General features: G+C 36.1%; 2 protein-coding genes and 2 pseudogenes across 3 annotated transcripts; 2 read left to right on the forward strand and 2 right to left on the reverse strand.

Moving 5' to 3' along the window:
* Nucleotides 1-476: 476 nt before the first annotated feature.
* Nucleotides 477-2,054, reverse strand: LOC143600037 (subtilisin-like protease SBT5.3 pseudogene; annotated as a pseudogene). The gene is made up of 3 exons (XR_013147406.1): nucleotides 1,692-2,054; nucleotides 1,524-1,621; nucleotides 477-1,008 (listed from the first exon to the last, which is right to left on the reverse strand). The product of XR_013147406.1 is annotated as a subtilisin-like protease SBT5.3 pseudogene (transcript).
* A 3,540-nt stretch (nucleotides 2,055-5,594) lies between these two features.
* Nucleotides 5,595-6,181, forward strand: LOC143600035 (putative amino acid permease 7 pseudogene; annotated as a pseudogene).
* Nucleotides 6,182-7,518: 1,337 nt separating this feature from the next.
* Nucleotides 7,519-10,821, forward strand: LOC143600036 (NEDD8-activating enzyme E1 catalytic subunit-like). Its single transcript, XM_077077839.1, has 9 exons — nucleotides 7,519-7,584; nucleotides 7,696-7,797; nucleotides 7,902-8,268; nucleotides 8,344-8,576; nucleotides 8,649-8,711; nucleotides 8,784-8,840; nucleotides 9,930-10,051; nucleotides 10,132-10,249; nucleotides 10,343-10,821. The coding sequence occupies exons 2-9, from the start codon at nucleotides 7,699-7,701 to the stop codon at nucleotides 10,409-10,411; spliced, it is 1,128 nt and encodes a 375-aa protein (XP_076933954.1). The 5' UTR covers nucleotides 7,519-7,584; nucleotides 7,696-7,698; the 3' UTR covers nucleotides 10,412-10,821.
* Nucleotides 10,822-14,651: 3,830 nt separating this feature from the next.
* Nucleotides 14,652-19,501, reverse strand: LOC143600033 (THO complex subunit 3). The gene is made up of 11 exons (XM_077077837.1): nucleotides 19,427-19,501; nucleotides 19,241-19,336; nucleotides 17,429-17,558; nucleotides 17,250-17,341; nucleotides 17,088-17,156; nucleotides 15,793-15,850; nucleotides 15,591-15,690; nucleotides 15,410-15,496; nucleotides 15,232-15,310; nucleotides 14,998-15,130; nucleotides 14,652-14,885 (listed from the first exon to the last, which is right to left on the reverse strand). Exons 1-11 carry the CDS (start codon nucleotides 19,487-19,489, stop codon nucleotides 14,851-14,853), a joined length of 942 nt encoding a protein of 313 aa, XP_076933952.1. The 5' UTR covers nucleotides 19,490-19,501; the 3' UTR covers nucleotides 14,652-14,850.
* Nucleotides 19,502-20,665: the final 1,164 nt, after the last annotated feature.

A 20,665-nucleotide genomic window follows, 5' to 3' on the forward strand; every position in this document is an offset into this window, starting at 1 on the left:
TCGGTACCGACAGTATCAAATCGGTACCAGGTTCGGTTAACGTAGCAATCGGTACCAATACTGAATTTGCTCATTCCTAAATCAAGTTATTAATAAGAATGCGATACATAAATTTCCACATCATGTACAAACAAAAGGCAAAATGGGTCGTGTACTAAGCTTTTGCTCTTATTAATTTAATGAATGTTGACTTGAATGACCAACTGAAAGCTTTGAGTTTGGTTTTTATTTTCTAATAATCTGATTTTCTTATATGTAATTGCACCATCTGCTCATTACAGATTAATGTTAGTGATATTTATTTGTTCGGTTTTGACTCATGTTTGGTAACAATTAAATCAATTATTGATCAAAAATTAAGTCAACCGCTGTGACCCAATAATATTTTGTATTTAAAAAGTTAGTTTTAATCACTAAGTTTACAGGATACACATAGCAAACGATTTTCAAATTAGTTGGACGGATTTCACCAAAACCAAACGGCTTTCAATAATTTAAAAAAAAAAAACTATTTTCGGTTTTTGGTTCAATTTGAGCCATAAACCGACCCGAACTGACTCATACACACCTTAAGAATCTCGGGGGTGATGATGGTAGGTCCCTTGGATGAGAAAGCAGCCATGAATGGAGCTGGTTTTATGTCCAACTGAGTTGAAGGTTGTGTGATGTAAGCCATTGGATTCATGTTAAACTCATAAAATGTATTTGTATTTTTGTAACATAACAAAAATAATACATGAACAATGTGTGATGGAAAGGTTACGTGGTCAAATTGAGATAATGATCAACAGCAAGACCATCAGTGTAAGTGATGCGTGTTGCAGGAATGACATGAGGATCTGCAATTATCTCATTCCCCGAAGCATCATCGTTGGCGAGAACCATTCCAACTGCACTGGCTAATGCAGCTTGTTGACCTTTGTCCACTCTGGCAATATCGCCCCAAAGCCATACCAATATTTTGCCTTTCGCCTTTGCAGGTCCAGTGATCCCGCTTTACGAAGCTGCCTGCATTACAAATTATAAAACTAACCTTTAGCTGATGAGCATAACATGACTACATGAGTCTAGGGGTGTTAAATAGGTCATGCTCACAGGTAGGCGGAGTGACATGAACTTGAACACGGCACGAGTTTTTGTGGTTGACACAAACATCGCCCGTATAACCTGAAATGTTATTTTATTACACACTAATACTCTGGGATAAAAAATTTACAGCCAAATAAACATATAAGAGTGTTAAAAGGGTTGTGTTTGCGGGCTTGGGGATCCATCTTGACATAAACCAAAAAATTTAAAACGAACCTGAAGAGGACCCAAACCTGTATATCGTGCCAGACATAAAAATTAACATGTTAAACAGGTCAGCCCGAGAACCCACCAGGCTGATCCAAAAACGACTCATTTAGCTAAACCTGTTAGCGAATTTTTACTGAAACTGACCCAAACCCCCGAATCACGTGTCGTGTTATAAAGACATAAACTCAAACCCTAACCATGACTCGCTAACTTGAAATCCTTACGCGTCTTTAGCATCTACATTGGCTGCTTTGGCTTCAACAGAGCTTATAACCAGAAATAATTTGTTTTTCGGCAATGCTGTAGTAGAAAGACTTTCACCCTGAAAGTAAAGTTTGTTTGTTACAAATAATAAGTTATAAGTTTTAAAAGTTTTTAGTTGTAGCACTGACCTTTAACCTTATATTATTGGCCAAAACCACATAGCTAGTAAATTGTCGGTCCTTCGTGCTCGCTCCATTCATGATCTGCCAAGTGGCAACATTGGAAACTGTAGCATCACCGGGCCCCGAGTTTCCAACAGAGCAAACCACATCAATCCCATGTTTAACCGCGTGAAACGAGCCAATGGCAACACTATTATTAAAAAATGGGACCGCATCACCACCAAGAGACACGGACAACACATCTACACCATCATGAATCGCCATATCAAATGCAGCTAAAATATCAACATCAAAACACTCGCTTCCTAATAAGCTACCACGAGTAGACGCATTTCCATGTTCTACAGCTTGAACAAAACAAAAGATCATGGTTCCTATTCAATCATGTTTCCTCCTAAACTGGTTTATAACCCGAACTGGCTTGGGCCAAGTTGGTCTTCACCCGTTGCTAACTAAAATGCTGCGTGTATAAGCTGAACTGGTTTCAGCTCATTAACTAATGTGTACACCTCTATGCGAAACACTAACCAACCTTTTTAAAGAACTATATATAACATTTTGGTGCTACTTGTTATACGATTCGACGAATAATTCTTAAAGAGAGTTAGCATCTTAATCAATAAATACTTCACTTCTTGGTATATCTAAAAATGGGTTTATAATTGGATATGTGGTATATACAAACATGAATAATAAAAGGTTTGGTTTCAGTTTGTCGTGGAAATATGTTATAAATAACAAACATTCATACAAAAAAAGGCTCTACAAGATATAACATGAATTATATGTCATCCTTATCATAGTAATTGATCTAAATAGTTGGCTCAAATATGCATTTATTAAAATGTTGGTTCAAATATATTTATTAGTAACCCAAACTGAGCCAAGCCAAACCAGCTTCTTATGCAAATAATGTTGACTTTAGAAAGTCAAACCTGATTGTTATGGCCATCGCAATAAAAAACTTATGGCAATCCATGATTCATCTCTCTATCTGTACGAACCGAACCGAACCAAAACTGAAAAAAAAAAATAACTGAAATGCAATAAAAAAAATGAAACTGAATTACCAAACAAAAAACTGGAAAACTAAAACCAAACTGTAACCAAGAATCATTAAATTAAAAAAAAACGAACCAAAAAACTAAACAAAACCAAAAAGAAACTAAAAACCGGAACCAAACCGAAGGGTTTCTAAAAGTTAAACAGATATTTGGCAAATTATTTTGTTTGAGCCCAAACTGAGCCAAGCCAAACCAGCTTGTAATGCAAATAATGTTGACTTTAGAAAGTCAAACCTGATTGTTATGGCCATCGCAATAAAAAAACTTATGACAATCCATGATTCATCTCTCTATCTGTACGAACCGAACCGAACCAAAACTGAAAAAAAAAACAAAATATAACTGAAATGCAATAAAAAATGAAACCGAATTACCGAAACAAAAAACTGGAAAAACTAAAACAAACTGTAACCAAAAATCATTAAACTAATAAAAACTGAACCAAAAACTAAACAAAACTAAAAAGAAACAAAAAACCGGAACCAAACCGAACGGTTTCTAAAAGTTAAACAGATAGTTCGCAAATTATTTTGTTTGAGCCCAAACTGAGCCAAGCCAAACCAGCTTGTTATTCAAATAATGTTGACTTTAGAAAGTCAAACCTGATTGTTGTGGGCATCGCAATAAAAAACTTATGACAATCTGGCCCGGACTTTACTTTAATATTAATATATATAACACAATACATATGGCTGAGAAAAGAACAAGTATGAACAGGTAAGCCTGTAAACAAACTGAGTGTTCAGTGAACCATTCGGCGGGAAGTTCGTTTATGTTTGTTCATCTAATAAACAAACGAACATGAACACAACCTTTTGTTCATTTAGTTAAACATACAAACATGAATACGTCTTGTTCGTTCATTTTGCGTTCGCTTATGTCCGTTCGTTTTGCATTTATTAAAATGTTGGTTCAAATATATTTATTACTAACATTAATTTAGAATCAATTTGAATTTAGTGTTTGAAAAACCTTTATTTGGACTATTGGATGTAATGATCATGGTATTTTATACTTTAACTTGGGAATACGTTTACTTTTGGTAAGTGTTCATTCATGTTCATAAACCGTTGAATGTTAACAAACGAACACGTACCGTTCGATTTCTTACCAAAAGAAACATAAACAACAAATCATGTTCGTTTAAGCGGTCGTTTGTTCAGTTAAGTTAACGTAAGAACACGAGTGGATGTGCTAAAAAAACTAACCTTGTTTCCCAGTGTCCCAACTCCTCATTGTTAATGCTTTTAGCACATGTTAGAGCTGCATCATGCGTTCCATAGGTGATAAATCCATAATCTTTTCTTCGGGTTGCAGGAAAATTATGTGCAAGTTCAATTTTTTCCACTTTCCCGTATTTCTTGAGTAGATCCCGCACTCGAACCACATCCCAAGAAGCAGGCAAGCCCGTCCAGAAAAACAGCTTCACCTGGTCAAAACAAGGTCAACATCTTCAATGTATAAAATATGGCATCCTCAAGTGAAACAGAAGAAACAATATCATGATAGCCAAAACAACAAACGGAAAGCAGTGTAAACAAACAAGCAGGCCATGTGAGACAAGTTTAAAGTCGAGATGAACCCCAAAATATACCTAGCCAATTATCTCATCTCGAGGAAATTTAGGACCTTTCATAGAATCACAATAACCCCACACTAAAGGTAATTAATTGCCAAAATAGGATTGAATACTGGTATTAGGACCTTTCATAGAATCACAAAATTGACAGGGAAACAAAATGTTAAAAGCACACACACCAGTCCACAAATAAAACGGTTTGATCCAAGAACCAAAATAAGAAAGCTTGTATCTAATCTAATTCGATTTCGCCAGCATGATATTCAAGTTTTGGTATAAATAAACGGCCAGCAACAGTTACGAATCGAAATTGAATAAAGAAACACAATATAAAATTTACCAAAATATTTGTTTTTTTGACCCTTTAACAATAAACTACAACCCCGAGAATTGACCCGTATGTATGAAAATCTAGGCAAACAGAACATAGTATCATACCTTCATACAATATGAAGCAACTCTACAAGGTCTATCCGTGTCTTCCCCAATATTCTTTGAAGTTAATGAAATTGATAAAAGTAAAAAAGATGGAAATTATGAACCCTAATTTAAGCACCAATAACTTTAGTTGGTTCAGCAGGCACCTCATCAGCAGGCCTTTCAATCTTCACACCAGCATCCTCATAGTAATCTCCATGAAACTAAACGTTCAAAACATATACAAACACAATTAATATGAAAATTCAAACAACCCAAATAATGTAACCAAATATCAATCATAATAACCAAATTAGACACAAAAAACTTTCATCATTTCATCATTGTTGTTAAATATTAAATATAAACCTAACAAAAACTTCATACCTGTTTGATTTGGCTAGACTGTGCATAGCAGATCCTCTTCACCTGATTAGCACGCTTCTTGGTGAAACCGATGCAAAACATTCTCAAGGTGCAGTTATCGGTGGTCTTAACATCAACATGTGCTTCAATCAATGGCTATCTATATTACTTAAAAATCCAGTGAGCAAGAGCGAGAGAGAGAGCCACGTTCAAATTGCCAACAGATGAGTGAAACGATCAAATAAAAGGATGTTAAGACACAATTGAAGGAGCAATTAAAGTTCGCCTGAGATTTATCTGTGTAACTGACCGATTGAATGGATGAAAGCGTCGGCCGGTGAGGGAGGATTTAATATTACGGCGTCTTGAAGGGTTGCCTGTACGTGTTAAGCTAAGAACATGTGTATAAAACCTCAAAAGTAGCTTTGATTGCTTCAAATAACAACATATTAAAGTTGTAAGTTGTAAATTATAGTAATCTTTATGAATTACGTTTTGTGTTGCCAGATATACAGTCAGACGCTGTTTGCAATAGTGGAAAGATGGTATGCAGAAAAATTCCCAGAAAGCACGTTCGCAAAAGACTCTCGAAGCATGAAGGTGTCGTTACTGCCCGAGTTTAGACTAAATCCGCTTCGGTTATGTTTTAGAACAGCATATGTGGTTTTGACAATGGCAGTTGGGATGTTATTCCCTTACTTCAATGAAGTTGTGGCGTTTGCTGGATCAGTGATATTTTGGCCCCTGACCATATACTTCCCTGTGGAGATGTACTTTGTGCAGAAGAAAGTTGTACCTTGGTCCGGAAAATGGATTGTACTTCGTATATATACCATTTTTTGCCTGTTTGTAATCATTTTTACTTTGGCTGGTTCTATTGAAGGACTCATTGCCAAAAGATTTGCCTAGTAAATCATTGTTTCTCTTGTGTCAATAGTTTTGTGTAATAATTTTCTAGGGTGCAGTAGGGCATATGCTTTCTTTGTATGTCAATTCTAAAATGTAAATTATTCTAGTTTATGTAATTTTTGTTTTTTTAACTTTTTATGTCACAGGATGCATTTGAATGAATATGAGTTATTCAAAATGGTTATTATAATTTATAATCGGTTTTATGAAATGCGTAAAGTAAAAGTTTGATAAATTTCACACAGTATATCGTGTTGTGTTGGGTTTCGGGCCAACCTGTTAAATGTTTATTCGCAAAACTTGTGACATCATGATGGAGATATCATCATTGTCATTGGAAAACAAATTCGGCATTTGGATTTGCAGAAGACAAAAGTGAAAGGAGAACTAGAAAAGGTCGAGCAAAGATGGCATCAAATGAAGCTTCAAGAATCAGCTCTGATGAGGATACTAAATTTTGTTGGCTTTATTTTCAAGGCAATCTAATCAATGATAGTTGTAACTTGCAAAATATAGCACCGATTTGGCTCGTCGGAGTTAGAGGGTCTCTTATATGATGTGAGAATAAGCTACTGGGTTTGAGAGAGTAAGAAGAATGTAAAGGATTTAATGAATATATTATGAATACCTCATTTCAGTTGTCACGCAAGTGTAGTTATACCTAGCGTGCTATGTCAGACTCTTTGTGGTCTCCTTTCGGACTAGTCACTATCATAGTTTGTTATGAATGGTTTAATTGAAGAATATTTACTACACATGTCGTTAGCATATGGAATCGAGTTAGTTAGTCGAATTAAAGTGGTTATAAATTACTAACCACGGTGTTGAATGACTGAAATAAATCGATAGACACGGAAGCCTTACTTAACTTATTTAATATGAAAAATAATAAATTAAAGCTTAAAAAGGATAAAGCAAGTGAAAAAAAAAACTTGTTTCGTGAGGGAAAAGTTTAAATTTTTTTTGGACAATTTCATAAAATAGTAACTCAACTTTAAAAAGTGTTTCAATTAGGTCACTCAACTTTCATATTTTATTAAATTAAATGTTTTAACATATTTTTTTAACGTTTTTATTTTTTGTTTCACATAGGAAATCATCTTATCTTTTTTTTTATGTTGACGTTGAGTGGCGACGTGAATTTTATTTTTATTTTTGAATTTTAATATAATTAACGTTTTTAAATTTTTATAAATATAAAAACAAATATTGCAAATTCCGACCCCCACATCTTATCCTCTATTTCTTTTCTTAACAAACAAAAAAACCAGTGAGACTCGATTTGAAGATTTAGTGACCCGAATTGAGAAAAATATGCATGAGTGACCTAATTGAAACACTTTTGAAAGTCGGTTACTATTCTGTGAGATATATATATTTTTTTTATATAAATTGAGTTGCTATTGATATAAATGGAAAGAAAAACACCGACTAATAAATAAATAAATAAATAAAAGAGAAAGAATAAAGAAATAAATAAAATTAAGACTTGTTATATCTTGCCCTAGTTCCTTTGAAGGTGAAGAAGCAATTTGATTTGAGGGTGGTGGTCCGACGACTCCAGGTATGTATTTATTTACATTTTGTTTTAGTTTCAGTTTCGGATATCCCCTAAATTACTTAATACTTAGTTGTTGAATCGTCGTTTTGATCTCATTAAGCGTAAAAACCCAAGCCAATGGCAGCAGCTAGCAGTAGCAGTCGAACCAGAGACCTTGATAAGCTTCTCCTCAGGCCAGGTCATCTCGTCGGCCCCACCTTCGAACCAGGCACACAAGTAATTATTATTATTTTTATAACTATTATTATTTTATTTAAACAAACTTAGTGTAGGAAAGAATGAATGAATAATACTAATTATTATTGTTTGTGAATACTAAGTTGAGGGATGATCTTGGAGAGTATGCGCGTATACTGGTTGTCGGTGCTGGCGGATTAGGCTGTGAGCTTCTCAAAGACCTCGCACTCTCCGGTTTCCGCAACCTTGAGGTTATTGACATGGACACTATTGAACTTTCCAACCTCAATAGACAGTTCCTGTTCAGGCCTGAGGATGTTGGCCAACCCAAAGCACAAGTCGCTGCGAAACGCGTCATGGAAAGAGTTAGCGGTGTAAATATCGTCCCGCATTTTTGCCGAATTGAGGACAAGGAGCTTGATTTCTACAGTGATTTCAGTATTATTGTGCTTGGTCTTGATTCCATTGAGGCTAGAAGTTACATCAATGCCGTTGCGTGTGGCTTTCTAGGTAATTTAGAAGTTTATGTTTTAGTAGTTTAAGATAGATATTAGATACAAAGCCAAATGATCATGTGTTACGCAGAGTATGATTCTAACGATGAGCCTGTGGAAGAAACTGTGAAGCCTATGGTAGACGGTGGTACTGAAGGTTTCAAGGGTCACACACGTGTTATTTTACCCGGGACGACTCCCTGCTTTGATTGCACCATATGGCTTTTTCCTCCGCAAGTCAAGTTTCCTTTATGCACTCTAGCAGAAACTCCGAGAACTGCAGCCCATTGCATTGAGTATGCACATTTAATTAAATGGGACGAGGTAAATTTTCTTATCATCGAGCTTTATTGTGCTTTGTTTGTTTGTTCTATAAACATTGATACTGTTTGGCAGGTGCATAGTGGAAAATCCTTTGATCCTGATAATCCTGAACATATGCAGTGGGTCTATTTAGAGGTAACGAGTAGTGTTTTCTTTTCTTGTCTTTCTTTTAACTTATGAACCTCTTTAACGAATGCTTGTTGACAGGCTGTAAAGAGAGCAGAGCTTTTTGGCATTCCAGGAGCCACGTATTCTTTGACACAGGTGTGTTTGCTGGTTACTCTTAAAGCACATGGAAATTTTCATTTGAAAACTGTCCAAAGTACTTGAAGCAAGATTGTGCATTTCAGTATTTGCTTTTGTGTTCCTATCAATTTTAAAACACGCCTGTTGATGGTTGCTCTTAGTTTTATGTCAGCTATCTTGTACAAGAGTTTTTAGGCCATTGAAATTCATTGGAGTTATATGCTGTCTTGTCATTCTTTAAATGACTGGTATGATGAAAATTTGATGAACGACCTGCTCGGCTGCTCTGATACCAATGATATGGTTTACAGATATCACTGAATGATGCGTGCACACTTTAGAGAGAGATTAGGCGAAAGATTGTTCTCATTATTACTTTCAGTTGTTGAGGTGTTCTAATGAGAAACATGGTATGGTATTACAATTCACTAGAGCAGATATTAGTGATGGTCCAGCTCTCTTTCCCGTCTTCAATTATACACTTATATTATGTTTAATAAATACTAGACATGGTCCGGTTATCAGTTTTGGGTTATAATGTGTTCCTATCAAAACATTTTGGGTTAAGTTGGGCCATAAGGATTTTTCTTTGGGTCTTTATGAGCTGAAGTAATGTTTATGTGTCTTCGTTTTACATTATTTGTTAAATTTAGCAAGTGGTTGAATTGGTTTTATCTGCCAACGAGAATAGCAATATATGAGGGCTGAATATAGTGGGTCAAAGTATATGGCAAAACATGATTGGGTATAGATAGATAATCAGGGCTGCAGTTGTATTGCTACCGTGTTGAAGTCAAAGAGTAGATAGTAATAGGGCAGATTTGCTAATTAATAATCAGTGCTGTTTATGTGCTGTTGGCTGAATTCTTATGTGTCAAATTGTGCTGATCTCTCTTTATGCTCTGATCATGGAGGTTTATACAGATTTGATTAGTTGCTGTGAGTTAGATGTTCTTTTTGTGGTGTTTTAGATTTTAAAAGTATTGGTTAGGACGGCGAGTTATCTGAAAGGCATGATACTAATTGAGTTAATGTATCGTAGATGAGCCTTTTTGATGGTGGTTTCATGTCAGATTGGCCGTCCTTGATTAATTGTTTTTGTTACAGGGTGTGGTGAAGAATATTGTACCAGCTATAGCTTCTACAAATGCGATAATATCAGCTGCATGCGCTCTGGAAGCTTTGAAGATTGCATCTGGATGCAGTAAAACATTATCAAATTATTTGACGTACGCCCCCCTTCTTACTTGTTATGGTTTGATGGTTGGTTGATTTATATTTACTAGTTTGTGATGTGATATTATTGTAGGTATAATGGTGTTGAAGGTCTCCATACTAAAGTCACAGAGTTTGTAAGGGATAAAGACTGTCTTGTTTGTGGTCCTGGCATCTTTATGGAACTCGACACTTCACTCACCTTAAAAGAGGTCACTTTATTTCTTCACTTGAACATGTTATGTCAAAACTCAAATATGATGTTTGGATATACTAGATTAATATTATTGATTTTGCATTACCAGTTTATTAATCAACTCGAAGAGCATCCTAAACTACTGATGTCAGGAGCAAGTGTGAGAGTAGGGGGATAGAATCTTTACATGGCTGCACCTCCGTTACTGGAGGAAATGACGAGGTCAAACCTAGGATTAACGTTGTATGAGTTGATGGATAAATCTCCATCCGGTGTTGTTCATGTCACTGGAACGGCTGGCAAAGGTGACAAAACGCAATCCTGCTTGAGAAAACTGCGTGTTGCCTTCAAGGCTGTTGGAATCACAGATACCAACATGGCTGCTGCATAAACAGTCAAACCAATGTTTCTTCAAATAGATGATGTTTTTCTGTCCCAAGATTTTCTTGAAACATATGCCATCTCTTGTATTGGGGTACTGGCCTTATTGTCAAGGTTTTTTTTAACGTTTTAGAGTAAATCGAGGCCGTTGTACACGTGGTATTGATTATGGATGGTGGTTTGATATGAATGGCTAAATCCTATCATGTCTATTTTCTCTCTTTTGATTATATCTAATTAATACTTTTTTTATAACCCAATTTTCTTATTGGCTCCTTTTATATTTCATATTTCATATAAACATCCAAACGATTTACAATGAAGTGACAGGTGACAAGCTGCGTCGCAACCCCCTTTTGGATAGCAAACCCAATCCGACTAAAAACAAAGTTTTGATTCTTATGGGCTGATACGTTACTATACACAACTTTCTGAACTCTATTCAAAAGGTCCACGACATCCAGAGCTAAGAAACCAAAAGTGTCAAAGGCGAAGGGGATAAACACGTGTTGATTCTTCAAATAAGCTCTCTTGTGTTTAGCAACCTTGCCCGATGCCGCCTTCAATGCTGCCTGGCCTGCTACAAATCCAGTGTCCCTAATCCCAACAAGAGGGGACACTCCTGTGAGGTCGACACAAGCGTGTTTTCCCCATACCCACCCAAAAACAAGTATATCGGCCGGTCGTAATGTTGATCTTCCTTCTTGAGGATCCGTAAGAAAGTTTACGGGGCTTCCCTTTTAGCCGAAATTCCGGCTCGTTTGAGAACATCGCATAGAACATCCCTCACCAAATCATGCCTGTACTTAAACCCAGGCAACTCTTTGCAGTGAACCGCATGCTCGCCAAAAGAATCCAAACAAACCTTACGGCAAACCGGGCACGGCTCATCTACCGGAAACAAAGGGATCATTAACCGATACTTCAGGATGGCCCGGTACTCCAAAGCCGACATATGTTGGCCCAATCCTTCAATAGGGAGAACACTTAAGAAATCTTGAGCCCGAGGAGCCCGAAGACACTCAAACACCGCTTTCTGACGAGGGGATGAATCAAACTTCATTTCCAAACTCTTGATGATTCCATTATAAAGGGCACTCGCCAAAGCATGTTGGGCTTTAGGGGGGGTGTCTTTATTAGAGAAATCGCTAATGTCAAAATCGGGAAGTGAAATGTGCAACCGATCTATCGCACTCCCATAATCGGAGTCAAACCCATCAATACCACAACCTCGAAGAATGTGGTCTTGTAATTCCCAAGATTGCGCCCTCGAGGCCACAAACGCATAAGTAGAAACGTCTGAAGCTGAACATAAACCCAAACCTCCAAAACGAGTCGGAAGTGATGCCAACCTCCATTGAAAATCTCCAAAGAAGGGACCACCACAAACCACGATGTCCTCAATCGCCCCCCGAAGGCCATTGTCAAACACAGAAACTGCTTCCCCTACATACACAGGTTGGCATGTTCTGAGACCAAACAACAACTTTCCAACTCCCATACATGAGCGGAGCAAAAGGAGCTCGCATTGAGGGTCCCGCAAATGCGGGAGATAGCTCATCAACTCCACAGCTCGCGAAGCCCTTTTCATAGCAAGTTAACTGATGAACCTGACATCCCGGCTAACGGCTCCCCCAAGGAGTTTCACACCTAACACCGGTCTTCCAATCTCACAGGGAAACACCCCCTCCTGCACCTTAACCCCATTGCACGACGGCCAAAATACTTCGGTTTTCTTAATATTAAGTTCAAGGCCCAGGCGGGGACCCTCCGACCTGATAATATTTAAAGCTTTGGCAACCTCTTTAGAGTCCCCAATAATTGTACCATCATCTAGGTACCAAGCATGAAAGAGAAGCTTACAGGAACTCTGGACTAGATGAATAAGTGGGTGCAGAACTAAGGCGAAAAGAAGAGGTCCCAAAGGGTCTCCCTGCTGAACCCCAGTGTTGGACCAAATGTGGTCATCCCCCACATATAGCCTGGCCGGTTGCCCATATAAAAAGTTCACCCATAAGGAAATAGATGGACATCGGGCCCAAACCTCATTCAGAAGGACAGTCCTATCCATCAAGTTGAAGGCATTACAAAAATCAATAGTAAGCATAGCCAATGACCCATCAAAATGGAACTTACTTAAAAACCTGTTCGTGCTATGAAGAACGGCCTCTGCACCAGTAGGGACTCCCACCCCAAACTGAAAGTCGCACAGGTATTTAGTAATGTCCTTCCCAACACCTCTCATAGCCACCTTAGAGATCAATCTTCTCCAAATGGCACCTACGGCAATGGGTCTAATCCCATTGTCCGGTTTGAGCAACGGTGTGAGAGGAGCCGACGCAATGAACTCTGCCAAAACCCTTGGGCATCTCCCCCCCAAACATAAATTAACCATCGCAGTAGTAGCCTTTAGTAACCCAACAGCGATCGGCGACCCCTCTCCACAAAATGCATCCAAAATATGTTGTGCCCTCAATCCATCTCGTCCGCATGACGTCCCTTTAGGGAAGGATTTAATGCATCCAAGCACATAATCTTCATCAACAACAAGAGGAGGCTCAGAAAGCAATGAAGCAGGCATAACCGGCGGGGGCAAATTGGGATGCTTAGCCACTAACGCTTTCAAAGTGTCACTGCCGAAAGGTGCAACCCCTGAAGAGCATAATACTTTAATGGCGGCAGTAAAATGCCCGTCCGCCACTTTTCGTAAACATTGTTTCACATTGGCGCATACCGCAACATCATCGTGCTTAGCGAGAGGCTCCCCATGACTCGAGTTCACCCCTATAGGTGTGGCAAAAAGGGATAAAATAAGCGCATCAAAACCATCCTTAGCACCCCAACTTGCTAGTGCTTGTTGAATACTCTGATATTGCAAAGACTTTCTATTACCCGGACCTGCGCTCCTGACGTTTAGAAGGTCTGAAAACACGCAGCGTGCACCGCGGTAACAAGAAAAGTTTCACCCATGCCTCAACAGAGTCTGGCATAGCAACCACCTTACCCAGAGCCGCAGTTAACGCTTGAGCAAATGCCATACGACAACTATGAGGGATGCTTTTATTTAATACTTAAAAGTAATTATACTGTTATCTTTGTTATTATTAATCCAAATTTAAAACCTGGGGACAAAACATGTAAAGCCAAATCCTTGAGAGATTTTGTTAGGACTGAATGTTTAACTCATTTCTAAAACAGATCAGGCTTGAGTGGAATCATCGAATATTGTATGCATTCATAGTTTACAAAGGATACTTGATGCATAATATTGACGATAGAAGAGCATGCATCCGAGTGTAATTACTTATAAGTTGTATTAACTTTGACCCAGGTTTGTTTTTGTGATTAAATGATACTTCTATCTATGCTGTTGTGGTTTTGTTTATTCTGCATATGGAGATTTGACTCTTGGGAATCTGTTGACCAGGTTCAGGTTTTATGAACCATATTGGCTCGTTGACTTTGGCAATGCGTGCATTGTTCTCCATTTAGGTTTTTTGTGTCATGGAAATGTGTCAGTCGCTATTTAAGATGACAATTTTAGCTATTTGAAATTTGTAATCCGCTATGTTTAGACGAGTAGATTTGAGTTGTCTATTAACTGCTGACGTCATTATCTTAGATATTGACTTCAACTAAGACAAAAAAGTTGCCATACTGGTATGATCTATTACAACTTCAAGATGCAGAAGTCACCATCTTAAACAACTAACCCATTTCACAAACACAAGGACGCTATCTTAAATAAATAAATAAATAAAAAGCTTGATAAGTTCTACGTCATACCACAACTACCACGGAAACAAGTAGATGCGACGCTCAAATAATCAGGGGAAGATCCGTTGGTAATTTGTAAAAGATATTCAAAAGTGAATATATAAATGTGACAAATTCAATAGTCTCATGTTTAGTTACAGCAAGCAGACGAACTCAAACATAGATGAAACTTCAACTGTTTCTGTCACAGATCCATGGTCAAATGCCAAAACATAAATGATCATGCATTTATTTCCATTATTCAACAAGCATTACAAGTTATAAAAACTAAAAAAAAAAACAAACAAACAAAAACATTAGCTTACAAGTTTGAGAAGAAAAGGAAGATGATGAGAAAAGCCATCTATAACCCAATGAGTTTTCTGGTAACAGGTTCTCACAGAAAAAAAAAAGTCTATTACAACATTAATAACAGATAAATTAAAGTACACCTAGAGAAGTCATGTTGTAATACTGAAATTATGCACTGTCAAAGCCAAATATCCTGAAAACACCTGCAAAACAAAAGTCACATTTTGTCAATAGAAATAAAAAAATGGGCATTATTTTAAAAATTATTAGGGTGCCAAATATGATTCTCAAAAGTTATATTAATTAGTTAATTACCTTCATCAGTCTGATACTTATTTTTGTCATCACCAGCATATGCAAGCAAATTAAACTTTGGATTCCATTCCACACTGTTCATAGCCGCCCGACACGGGATTTGATGAACTGAACGCCCCGTTTGTACATTTGACTGTTAAATCAAAAGGCATCAAGGTTTTACATAATTATATTATTGTTGTTATCATTATTATAATAATCGTTCAATGAAATTTAAATGCGAGAAAAGCATACTATGTCAATGAACAAGTCTTCACTAGCGGAAGCAATATATTCGCCCGTGTGATTAAAGCTTATGGTCCTAACTGGCCATCTGAAAAAAAATAATAACAATAATTTCATTATGTATCAAAATCTAACATTATATCCAGATTATTGCACTCTTATCGAGTTATCGTATGAAACGACTTACTCTAGTTTAGTGAACGTACGCACACACAGCATTTCTGAAATATCCCAAAGGCTGACTAATGAATCAGCACTTCCAACAGCAAAATATCTGGCACAACACAAAAACTTCTTTAACGTTTTTAATAATATATATATATATATATATATATATATATATAATGTGTTTAATAAATTAAACACACCTTCCTAACGGGTCGATTGCAATGCAATAACAACCAGCAGTATGAGCCGTCAAGGTGTCAACTGCTTTAAGAGACGGGTATGCAAGTACTTCAACGGTACCTACATAATATATCAAGAAACAAGCGTATTATATATGCTGATTATTATTATTTTTTAAAATAAAGCTGGGAAGTATGATTATTAATATTCAAGGATCCTCACCGTTTCCGGTAGTCAAGAAGAACATATCACCAGTCATGTTCCATGCAATCTCATTTACCTGACAAACAAACCAGTGAAGCAAACACAATACAACATACCCCTACAAACTTGTGAAATACGAGACATACTCAACCCAAACTTAAAATATCATATATGCTCTTAAAAACTAGCTAAATATCACATTACCATTTTCGTTAATAGCAATTATAGAAATGACCATTTTATCCTTAATCTGCTAAAATTTTAAAAATTCATATACACTAACTTACCCATTTTAAACTAAAAATTTTATATTTATCCATCAACAATATTTTTTCTCAAATTATGAGATTTACTCATTTCTATAACAAGTTACTTTAATCTATATACCCCTACAAATTTGTAAAATATCATATATATACCCAACCCAAACTTCAAATATCATATATGCCCATAAAAACTAGTTAAAATATCATATTTACCCATTTCATTAGTAACGATTCAAGAAATGATTAATTTTATATTTACCTGCCAACAATACTTTTTCTTAAAACACAAAATTTACTCATGTTATTAAAGCAAATTATTTTAACCTTCTTACTTCTTTTTCAAATTTCTTTTACAACCAATGCCGGCAGAAGAATAATAAACTTAGGGGGTGTTTGGCCTAGCTTTTATTTTTTTGCTTATGCTTATATTATAAAGTAGCTTATAGCTTATTTTCTATTATTTGATAAGCTCTTTTTAAGTGTTTGGATTAGCTTATATTCAACAAGTTAATTATGTGTCCTAATAAGTTGTTAAATCCACAATTTTTTAATTTGTGTTGCTTCAATAATTACTAATTCATCACCAATTGAGGGCAAATAAGTAACTTACAACCTTATACAAATAAACTTCTTTAAATAAGCTAAAACACCATCTTCACATAAGCTTCTTCAAATGAGCTTATATAAGCTCATAAGCATAAGCTTAAAAAGCTAAACCACACACTAAGTGGAGCTTATTTTGTAAAAAAAGCTAGGCCAAACACCCCCTTAATCTTGATATAAACTAAACTAGGTTAAAAAAATCATATATTTGATAGGGGTAAAATGGTCATAAACTAAGTATTCATTAAAATTTGACACATATAGTATTTTAAGTTCGGAGGGGGGGGGGGGGCATATATGATATTTCACTAGGTTTGTAGAAGTATATATGAAATTCTCCTTATTTTTCAAAAGGTAGGTAACACACAAATAGTCAAATATTACAAATTTGCCATTGATAAATAAAATCATAAAGAGTGATACTTGTTTAAATGTAAATTATACCTCATAGTTGAATTTGCGCTTATGAATGAGCTTGAATTTTCTAACATCCAGTATTGTCAGTTCATCATCCTATAAAATATAATAACACTAAAATTAACTGGAACTAAACACATGTAAAATTTAAGTAATTAATAATAATCATAAATAGAAAGCAAAATGTACCCTGTTCCCAACAGCTACATGAGTCCCATCCGGTTTATAGGTGATATTAATATTCTCCCCACTAAGTTCTGCTTGCTGTGAACATTTTCCACCTGTAATATTATCAACACTTAAGTTTTCATATATTAAGGTTACTTTCAATCAAAGATTTGATATTCAGAAACAAAGTGTCTACGTACTGCGAATATCCCATAATCGAACGGTTTTGTCTCCTGATGCAGTGGCAACCAAATCAGCATGTTTCGGGTCCCAACATAATTGATCCACACTATCGGTATGACCCTTTAGCTCAAGATCTTTAGCCTTGCTCTGCAAACAAAAACTTTATTCAATACACAGCATCCAGATGGATTATAATAAGTTATAATGTAGAATTTGAATTTTCTATGGATTCCAATTATGTATGATCCATTAAAAACATATTATACACTTGGTATTAGAAGGCCGATGCGCAAAGTGCGTGCATCACATATGCGAGATGTTTGTTAGTAGAAACGTACTAAAAAGTTATTTATAGATAATATCACGTTTAATTACTAATATAAAAAAAATTCACATCATACTTGATCAGATTTGCTCATTCGATAGTCTAATGTGTTCAAATGCTTAAACTTATTGTCAACCGATGGTCAGATTTGTTCAACTAAATTTGAAAAACTCGACATTGCAATCTATGGTCTAATTTGTTCAAATACCGGTTAACTGCATAAGGCGCCGCATGATGTGACTTGCACATTTTAAAAAAACAAGATTATATAACGCTTGGCTAAGGACATACAACCGACAAAATATTCAGACACAACTGGCATGTCACACGGGTCATACGGCATGCAAAAAATAGTCATATGGGTCATTTGAGATGGTGTTTGCCAAATCATATGACCCATATGATGTGTTTGTCTGAAACAAAAATGACCAATTTGACCACTAACAAAGTTAGAGCATCCACAATAAGGAGTTACAAAAACACCCAAAAACATACCTAGTCAGCTTCCACGTCATAAAAACACAATTCTTCAAAAACACTCAAATCTCACCCAATAAGGAATCCTAAAAACATTGCCACATCATCACCATCTTTTACCTTTAACAAAATTATTATTTTTCTTTTTATCCACTACCCAACCCCCCACCCGGGCCCACCATCTGCAAAAGGACCCACTCCAACTCATTTTTTCTAGTTCTTGATGAAGAACTTCTTTAAAAAACGTTTCCTAAAAATGACTCCCACAATAGAGAAAAACGAATTACGTGTAAATATTCCAAAAAAACAAGCTCTAAAAACGCCTTATTGTGAATGCTCTAAATATGACCATTTTCCGCCCACCTGTATGATGTGACAGCCTCTGACGGCCCATATGAGGATGTGACAGACACGTTGGTGTATAGATATTGGGTTGTTAGCATGACCCTCATACTAATTGTTAGTATTTTAGTGTAAGTGGATTAACTGGGCGATCAATGTAATCATAATAAACATTGAGCAAGTTCGGGATGTGCGGAGCGCACGCTTGCTTTAGTCTACTATGGTGTTAGGGGCGAAGCCCCTGACGAACGGGGGTCCAGGGGCAGCGCCCCTAGTTATGGAGTTCTAAAGGCGGCAGGGTCCAAGGTGCAAAGCCCCTGGCTGGGGTTAATCATAAGTATTGTTTGGAGTTAATTTATTAACAAATTTTAGATTGTGAATAGATAACTGCTTATAACTGCTTGAAGCAGTTATCTAACTTAGAAACTGCCCTGGTGATAATATATCTTTCATGTTTTGATTGGAGTTCATCTTCCTCACAAACTCCATACGAAATTCTTGTCTCAATTTAGAGTTTTATCTGATTAAAGTGTTTGGAGAACAACTAAAATAACTTTTGACTCTCTAAATAATCCAGGTTGCTATTTTGAAATCCCCAACACTAGTTAGGTATATAAATAAGGTAAGTGATTGGTTGTGGCATTATAACAAACAGTTAGTGTGCAAGTGCAACAAGTAGACTTACATGACCATGGGGCTCGATATGCCATACGCGAGCTGTTTGATCAACAGAACCCGAAGCAAGCTTTGTACCAGTGCAGTTCCACGCTACAGAATGCACCTGTTTAATTCAGCTCAAATATTAATGCACAACACAAACTAGGGTTTGTAATCGTAATAAGGAGAGAGAGAGTGATGGATATGAAGGCACCTTCTTCTTGTGGCCTTGATACTCTCTACTCTGAAGGTTTTTGAATGGAATTGTGTCTCCCATTAATATTATCGCTACTGCTGATTCGTCTCTTTCTTTCTTTCTACGAACCTGTTACCAACCACAAAGCTTATAAAAGTTCCTGAACCAAATTGTCATTTTGTTATTTTTTGGGGGTTCATATGGTAAAAACTATGAAACTATAATTTAATTAATTAATTAATTAATTAATTACATTTTTGACGAGGGATGTGATAGTTGGGTCGGTTCGGTTATAAAGGCTTAACCATAACAATAGCTGAATGATTGGTTAATCATAGGTCGGTTTCGGTTAATGGTCCAATGCAGTTTTTATGTTTTTTCTTCATTTGTTAATATTTAATATTTGTTGGGTTATGAAAACCCGGCCTCAATTTTCGAAGCTCACGTATGTTGATTCCAAAATGGTTATGGTGTTACAAGTTATGCTATAGAAACTTGTATCATAAATTTAAATGTTTGAACAAGGAAATACAATTTGGAAAAAACGCAAACATACAAGGTTTGGTTCGGTTTTGGGTAATGTCAATTAGCGAAGACACATTAACTGTAAACATAACCGAAAGGTCGGTTAATCATATTCACTTAACCATGATCGTTAGGTTTATTCAGTTATGGTTATTTTTTTGATTAATGGGATTTATCACTATTTTATTTTTATATAATTTTATTACTGACAAATTAGAAATATAAAAACACAAAAGTTCGTAGATTAATTGATTATTCTATTACATAATAAAATGATAAACAAGTCATATATAGAATCTTTTATTCACTAGTTTTCATCTTCATTACAACCCACCTAGTAAAACCATTCACAAATTCCTTCCAAGGTCACATTCCATTATCACTCATTTCGTTTGTGATGTCCACACAAAATCATCAATTTTCGGCGAGTTTATTCGTACCAATTGCTTTTAAGAGGTGTTCTTTTGCTCTTAAATGAGCCTGCAATATATGTGTATTTCGAATCAATATCACATAAGCAGCTAGATATCTATGACAAAAGTGTGGAAACTTTGGTTCACTAAATTCCTAGTTTTGATTTACAGCTTTTACGCGCGAATGCCATTTTTATCTGGTTTTGATCATGCATGTGTATAAAATATAAACATTTTGTTAACTCCGAATTTTGTTTGAAGAATGTCAAAACACAAACAGAACTCTGAATCTAGCACATGAACACCATCGACCGGATGA

Source organism: Bidens hawaiensis, unplaced genomic scaffold, assembly GCF_021521415.1.
Source record: "Bidens hawaiensis isolate Kalapana, Puna unplaced genomic scaffold, B.hawaiensis_p1.1 tig00053238_1, whole genome shotgun sequence".
In the NCBI taxonomy this organism is placed as follows: domain Eukaryota; kingdom Viridiplantae; phylum Streptophyta; class Magnoliopsida; order Asterales; family Asteraceae; genus Bidens; species Bidens hawaiensis.